This window comes from Nannospalax galili, unplaced genomic scaffold, assembly GCF_000622305.1.
Source record: "Nannospalax galili isolate Female #2095 unplaced genomic scaffold, S.galili_v1.0 scaffold64, whole genome shotgun sequence".
NCBI lineage: Eukaryota > Metazoa > Chordata > Mammalia > Rodentia > Spalacidae > Nannospalax > Nannospalax galili.
Window position 1 is genome coordinate 282,139 of NW_008352316.1, and position 7,963 is coordinate 290,101.

A 7,963-nucleotide genomic window follows, 5' to 3' on the forward strand; every position below is an offset into this window, starting at 1 on the left:
TCACATGACTTGAGACTAAAGGGAAATAATCAAATTCTCATTTTTTTAAAACCATAGATTACAAAGTAGCCTTTAAACATAATATTCATTTAAAACATTATTTTGCTGGCTGAACAGAGAAATTACTTGACATATCAAATAGCCTGTGTCCAATCAACAGCTTTCAGTGGCCTGATGGAAAAGCATTACAACTTGACTAAGGAAGGCAAAACCTAGTTATGAAGAATTTACGAGAATCACCTGACAGAAAGTTGGGTGAGCTCCAGTGTCTTGAGTTTGAATTATGACACCATCCTAGTCTCTGATGCCCAGGATGATCCCTGACCTGAGACTGAGGCCACCACATGAGATGCAAAATCCTATCCAGACCTTAAAACACTAGCCACATAGTGGCTTTGCAGGACTTAAAAATAAGGTTATCAAAGCGCTATGACTCTTTTCATGTGAAGTTTCACGTCTTCACATTTCTTTTTCTACAGGACACAGAATGTGACTTGACCAACTCTCAGGAAAGAGACACGAGAAGGAAGGAAAAGGTGAGGCTGGGACAGGGGTGTTTATGTAGTTGTTCTCTGGCACCGTGAGCCATTTCTCTAACACATCCTAATTCCTGATTTAAAAAAAACACTTTGTTAAAGTGATAGTACAGGAAGCTCTTAGCACGTTTACAGAATTCTTTAAGACTTGCTGATGAAGAATAATTTCTGATTAACCCAGCAGGTAACAATATTTGCTTTAAAAAACTGTTTAGAGCCAGGTGTGGTGGTACATGGCTTTAATCCCAGCACTTGGGAGGTAGAGGCAGGCAACCTCTGTGAATTCAAGGCCAGCCTGGTCTAAATAGCGAGTTCCAGGACAGGAGACCCTGTCTTAAAAAAAAAAAAAAAAAAAAAAATTACTGTTTAACTTCATTTCAAGAAACTATGATATAAACAAAACCTCGTATTTTCAAAATAGCCGAAGGAATTAATCTTACAAAAAATTTTCACTTTAAAAAGCACAATTCACCTGAACATTTGATGAAACAATTTAGATTATAAAATTTTAACTAATGTATTTTCCAGGAAACATGCAGTTTATAATGAGGTCCCTGTGCCTAGACTTGGTAAGTTAAAAGTATAAAAAGAAGGTCAAATCAAGCAACCAAAAGTCCACAGCAATACAGGCTATAAATGATAAAATCAAGAGACAGTTTCATTAATTAATATATTTTCTGCATTATAGTTAACATATGTACTTTCTTTGTGTCATCTTATTTTCCATTAAGTATTGATAGTTTGTTATATTCAGACATGAGTACATTTCAACAGTCTTTTGCAATAAATATCATAAAATAAGAGATTCGCATAATAAATATTCTTTACAATAAAAAAAGTTTAACAGACTTTTGTCTTAAAAAATAGCCAGGATTCAACTTTGTGATTTATACATAAAATATAAAAAAAGCACCACAATTTGTGGTTCAGGCAATAAAAACATAGGAAAGGTTAGAATTATTCAGCTGCTAGGTAAGGAGCCCAAAGACCAGTTAGGAACCAGAAGTACTTTAGGGCCCTGTAGCTTCCTGACCTAGGGGCAAATCAGTCAGGAATTTCAACTTCAGTTGCCCAAGTGCCCTCAATGACAACAAAAATTTAGGGAAGAGTGCAGGGTATACAGCAAAAGTGAGCCCTTCACAAATACGGAAGCTAGAGTGAGAATAAGCAAGTTACACCAATATAATCTCCAATGTGAAGACCATGTTGCAAAGTGAATCTATAATTACACAGTAAAAAAAAAGGAGAGGAAAACCCACTGGCATTCCACAGAGAAGTGACACTAAAACTTCGGAGAAAACACTGAGGACCAAAGAGGAGCAGGCAGTGAGCAGTTAGAGGGAACTTGTGTTATAACAAAAATAGATCTTCTCACTCTACTTGGGGGTCCAAGGCCAGGAAGATAGCTCTCACAAGAGTCAGATTTGATAGGTAGCTTATGTAGCTTATTTAAGCACTTAAATGGTTTCTTTTTAAAAACCAAACCAAGCCCCTGATCCCATAGTACCCAACCCCAGATAACTCTGAGCCACTGTCATCTGAGCAAGGTACATGCTCATAGGCACAATGGAAAGTTTCTTGTAGCACAGAAAGGCTACACAAGCACCCACAGCTCCCAGCACCCAACTGGGGGTGGCTGTGATTGTGAGAGGGAGTCAGGCACAGTTTCACAGTTCACTCCTACTGAGGAACATCCAAGATAAGAGTAAAATCCACACATCACACCTTGGAAACAAAGGAGAGAAGGCAGAAAACAAGAGAAAAACCCTAGAGCAAAGAAAATCTGCATCTAGTAACATGTTTCTTAACAGCCACAATTTGAAAGCTAGACGTTCAGGAGGTCCAACCCACTTCCAGAAATCATGATGGTTTCCCCTGAGCCCTTGAAGGGCAGCTCTCCAGCTTACAGTAGACAGTGTTGGAGTTCTTACACCTGCAGCCTGGGCGGTGGGTCCAGTCGTAACATCCCCTGCACAGCTTCAGGCAGCCCTTGGCAGGAGGGTAGCAGAGTAAGCAGGGTAAACACATAGACATGGCTCCCATACACAAGTATCTTGAGCAGCAGTGCGACTGTGAGCAGGAGCACGGATTATCGGAGTAAGAATCCCCTTCGTCATCGTTGGAGCAGTGGTAGAAGATGCCCTTGACCAGGCACATACAGGTTCCATACTCCACCATGCTCTCTGCAGAGCACAGGCACTGCCGGTCGCAGGCCAGGCAGGAGGGCAGGGCCCTAGGGGCCGTGCACTCTCCACACTTGCACTTGCCACACTGTTCGCAGATGAACTTGTGCTGGGTGGGGTTCTCTTTCAAGGAACACTTCAAGTCATTAACAAACAGTTGCTTAGGCTGGGTCCGGATAGCCCTGTCAAACCTATGACCAGGGACTGGCCGCCTGGTGGGTGGTGATCTTCCTAACAGGCCCTGCTTGGAGGAGGCACTGCTGCTGCTGCTACTACTACTGCTGCTCCTGCTGCTCCCAGAGCTGGCTGCACTTCCTGTGCTGGTGGATCTGCTCAAAACAGAGTCCCTGGCATTGCCTGGAAGTCCTCCGTGCACAGGGGGGCTGGCAGGTCGGTGCTCATAGACGTTATTCACATTTGCTGGTAGGATTTCATGAGTCCTTTCCTGCTTCTCTGGTCGTGGTTTGGTATGAGGAGCTGGTCTTTTCACCACTGATGGTCCCTCTGTGTATTCATTGCTGCCTCTGATGGCCTTGATCTGGTCTAGGGACAGAATTGCAGGAGGCTGAGTGTCCCTGTAATAGTCTAACCTCTGCCGGCCATCCAGAACTGGCTGCTGGATCACCACTAGGGATGTGTGGCTGCCATGCTGACTTGGGGAATCCATGTGGAGTGATCTCCAATTTTGGCAGTCGGCAGAAACCTGGCATGCATCGGAAATCCTAAAAGAGTGTGAGAGAGAAAATGAAGGAGGGGAAGCTTTGGGGGGAGGGGATCCTGTCCAGTCACAAATTGCTTAAACCACCTGGCAACGATCTCCTTCATCATAGGATTTCAATGATGCAGAGTCCTGGCTGGAGTCCAACTCTGAGAGAGGCTGTGGACCACATCACAGAGGAAGAATGTAAGCAAAAGACCTGAGCCATAAAAATTAAAACTTACTCCAGCTTTTAAAAAGAGAATCAAGAGGAAGTGATGTCTTCCTGTTTGCGAACTTAACAAATAATTAAAATGAAATACGCCTTCGAAGGGACTATTCCATGTGAGCCCTGAACGCCTCTCAGAAAGTTCAGTATCAGTTCACTGACGGTTTGCATACAGAAAATGTCTACTATGTTTCAAAAATTAAGAATGACTTTGGTGCTGTTGCCCCTTGGCCATCTGTGTGCTGTTATGAGCTTTAGATTAATGAGAAAATTAATCAAGGCATTTTCCAAAACACTAAAGATATTCCACAGTAGGGTAGAATCTCAAAAGGTCATTTTTCAGCAGAAACTAGGATTTTGAATGGAGCTCATCACTCATCTATGAGATTGAAAAAAAGTGGAGAATACAATAGTTCTTGCTGTTTTACAGGCACTAAATCACACACAAGAAACTCAATGTACCCGTCTGAATGTCAGAACAGACTATTCATGCTTTCTTCAAAAGTTAAACAAGGGCTCACTCACGTAACAAGATTAACTTTTATACGCAAGTGTCAGGCATTTAAAGCAGAGAGGAAGTCCTGGTCTTTTTCATTATCTGTATTTCCTTTCATTTAAAAGTCTGTCTACATAACAGACTGATTCTCAAAAGCACTGCCAACTTTGAATTAATGTGCTTCATGCAATAAAATAAATACACTAATATCCTGATAAAAACAAACATCTGTTTCCACGTTACTAGGAAATTGTTTCCAATTTATAATGTATTCTTCATTAAATAACCAAACTCTAGTTTCCATTTCCAAGCAGTGGTTATCTAGGATATTTTTCACACAAATGCTTTCTAAATCCACAGATGCAACCCAATTCAAGGCTTTAAAAATAATCCATCTGCACTTTCACCCCTTGCCAAAAGAGGGGAAAACTGTCTTAACGAATAAAGTAGTTTACTGCTAAGGTTAACTACTGTCCCCAGACCCTGTGCCTATGTTAGGTCCTGGGAGGCTCCTTATTTTATTCTGCCTTCTCTACATCCATAACCTGCAGGAGTTATTGCCGAAGCCCTCCCTGAAGGATACTGAAAAAAACATCCAATCGTCACTCCTGCGCAGTATCTATCACTCCTTAAATTGTGTGTGTTTGTGTGTGTGTGTGTGTGTGTGTGTGTGTGTGTGTGAAAACCCAAAACAAAAACTTTAATCCAGTACTTTGAAAGCAAAGCGTGTTTAAAAGCATCAAGTCTGATCCAGAAGAAAGGAAGACCTGGGAATGGTTTGAGTAATCAAAACCACCAGGCACAACTTTAATTCACATTTTACAGGGCAGTCCCCAGCAATTTCTCTCTGGCTGGTGCATTGAGCAAAAAGCAAAGCCCCTCCGCTGCCCCAAGTCTCTCCCTTCCAGTCCAGGACGGTCTCCCACGAAGTGGGCAATACCTGTGCGGAGATCCGGTCAGGCGCGGAGCCTCCCGGTGCAGGGTGCCCAAGGCCCAAGGCCCGCGGGGCGCGTCCTCTGCACCCGCACGGAGCCCCCGCTGGTCCACTGCTGACCAGAGGCAGGCAAGGGAAAAGTTATGAATGAAAACAAACTCCCCACCCCCACCCCTCCCACCCCGGCGGGCGCCGGGCGGGAGGGAGGAGGCTGCAGAGTGACCTCAAGGGGCTGCCGTCCCCGCATTTAAAGTGGCAGCGCCCTCTCCCCGCCTCCCGCGGCACTGCGCCGCGAGCAAACCCAGGCAGGAGGTTGCAGGAGCGGGAAGAGGGGCCCTCAACGCGATCTGGGGGTGCTCGGGACACGCAGGCATACACGCGTGCACACACGTGCAAGAGGAGCGCGGAGGCGTCTCCAAGGCACCGCGGTGGGCACGTCCCGGAGCCCCTCATCAGATTGGGAAACGCTCCCACGTCCCCGCCGCCCACACCTGCCGCCCGCGCGCACTCACCGCGACCAAAGCGGCGCCGGTGGCGGTCCAGCCACACTAGGCGGCCCTGGACCCCGAGCAGACTGGGGCGACGCGCCGCATCAACGGCGGCGGGGCGGCCGGGCGCGCATCGCCCCTGCTGCGGCCTCCGCGGCCCCCAGGCAGGGGCGCTCCTCCGCCCGATGCGCTCGCGGCGACCTAGGGCGGCTTGGGGACATCAGCCGGAGGCTGTGGTCCCGCGGCCGCTCCGGGAACCAGCCGCCGGGTGGCTCGGTGCGCTGGCCCAGAGGTCTCGTTCGCGTGGGGCAGGCGCAGGCCGCGGTGGGCAGGGGCGCGCCAGGTGCCGGGCTCCTCAGACGAGACTGGCGAGCGTCGTCCCAGGTCCCGCGCTCTGGCCTGGCTGCTCGCTATCGCTCCGGTCCCGGGAGCTCCGTCCCCCGTAGGTCCGCGTCTCTCTGCAGCGCTTGGTCCCCGGCCTTCGACCCCGCGGGTCCGCAGTCGCTACGCCTGCTGCGTTCAAGGATAGACAGAAACTCGTGAGTTGCTCGCTTGCCCCGGACGAGCCGCCCGGTGCGGCAGTCGGTGCTTGCGGTGATTGACAGGCCGGCCGCCCGGCGGCATGTCAACCACTAGCCCCAGCAGAAAGCAGCGTCGCACGTTTTGCCCCTCAGAATGCCCAGGAGTTCAAACAGCGTCCAAGCAGCGCGTCGGTGCGCTGGAAATCAATACTCAAGGACAAGAAATTCAGGTTTAGGACTAGCACCGCCGAGATCCTGGCGCCAACAAAGCCTAAACAAACACGGGGGTGCGCGCATCGCTGCGGGCAGCGGTTCGCACTGGCCGCCCGGTGCCACGAGCAATCGCTCCACGCAACAAACTTGCTTGGCCAAGGGGAAAGCGAAAGGGACACTGCTCTCCAGTTGGAGGGCGGACCTGCAGAGCGCCCAGTCTGGGAATAATCCCAGCTCCGCAGCGAGCTCAAAGAAACGTCCAGTTCCTTGCAAAAAAAAAAAGAAAGAAAGGGGGGGGCACCACTCCTCACCTGATCATTGCCAAAATGTCGGCGGAAGAAAAGAGAGGAAAGGGTTCTTACCTAGTGCAGAGACTGGTACCCGCTCTACGGACACACGTGCGCCACCCGCAGCAGCTCCATTCGCAGCAGAGCTCGGTCTGCGGGATCGCAGCAAACTACTGCGTAGTTAGCGCTCCCGCGCGGACTCCGCAGCATTTCAACAGCACAGCCACCTCCACCTCCACGCCGGGATCCGCCCCCAGTGATATCATGTGTCAATCACTTGGGTTGAGCGAAAATCTGGAGTAGGATTTCAACCTTTGGTTCTGTGTCTAACTCAGGACTCCTGCGGTTTTCTAAGAACTCGATTTCCTCAGAAACTACTGTGAGAACAAATGGGCATAAAAGAACTCGTTTGAGTTTCATTGTCAGTCGTTGAGTTGTCAACCTCCAGTTTAAGAGGATCGGTGGATTCACTCTTAAAGTTGAATATGAAAAGAATTATGAAAAATTTTAAAAATTTACACCACGCCATCACTTCTGATCACATACAAAATGTGTTGATATAAAAAGATGATGATATAGCAATAGTTCAGAATGTGTGAAATACAAAATGTGAAAGTTTTGCAAATGTAATGTAATGATAGACCAGGGTGAAATTTCCTGCTGTGGATTTTTAAATAATTGCTCTATCTTGGTTTGTGGTGTGATCACATGAAAAACATCTCAGGTCCCTTCTATCTTGTAATATATTTGTACAATTTTTGCCTAAGACATCAACCCATTTTTAAAATTTAAAAATGCTGGTAAAATAAAATTAACAAGAAGTTTTATAGTTTTAATAATATGAGCTGTGTCACTGGGGGGGGGGATTTGAGACATCTCTTGTCAGAACCATGTAGCTCAAGCTGCAATGAAGATAACTGTATGTGGAATTTAAAGTTCCATAGTGATTTTTAAAAATTGTCTAAGACCCAAAAGCATTGTTAATAGGAAATATTTTACTGGGAAGCAGTAACAGGGATAGATCTGGTAAACAAACAACTCTAGGACTGAAATCATCTTTGAATGGGACTTTGGATATTTTAAGTTCAAAAAATAATTTTTTAAAGTCTCCCTAACACTTGTAGGCAGATTTTTAGACTTTGTTCTTATTTGGTTTTGCATACTGGATTTTTGAGTGTCTGAAGGCTTTCAGCATTTAGTTATGCGTGGAATTCTAAGGCGCACACAGCAAAGAACATCTGTAATAGGGAAATGCACTAGAAGAGGGGAACAAGCCTGGAGCCTAGCCACAGCCCCTTCACCCCACATTCTGTGGAAAGTATTAAGATGGCCTGCTTCAAAATATAAAGCTGGTCTTTTTGTGTACTCTCTGCTTCTCA

The 7,963-nt window shown here is 46.8% G+C and overlaps 1 protein-coding gene across 3 annotated transcripts; it reads right to left on the reverse strand.

The window, feature by feature from the left end:
• Window positions 1-1,197: 1,197 nt before the first annotated feature.
• Spry1 (sprouty RTK signaling antagonist 1) lies at window positions 1,198-6,832 on the reverse strand. Of its 3 annotated transcripts, XM_017802255.2 has the most exons (4): window positions 6,660-6,832; window positions 5,588-6,076; window positions 5,082-5,190; window positions 1,198-3,441 (listed from the first exon to the last, which is right to left on the reverse strand). In XM_017802255.2, the coding sequence occupies exon 4, from the start codon at window positions 3,384-3,386 to the stop codon at window positions 2,397-2,399; it is 990 nt and encodes a 329-aa protein (XP_017657744.1). In that variant the 5' UTR covers window positions 3,387-3,441; window positions 5,082-5,190; window positions 5,588-6,076; window positions 6,660-6,832; the 3' UTR covers window positions 1,198-2,396. The 3 variants fall into 3 exon arrangements, with proteins under 3 accessions (XP_017657744.1, XP_029410008.1, XP_008847446.1); XM_029554148.1 differs by lacking the exon at window positions 5,082-5,190; XM_008849224.3 differs by lacking the exons at window positions 5,082-5,190; window positions 6,660-6,832 and having other exon boundaries at window positions 5,588-6,641.
• Between the last annotated feature and the right edge of the window lie 1,131 nt (window positions 6,833-7,963).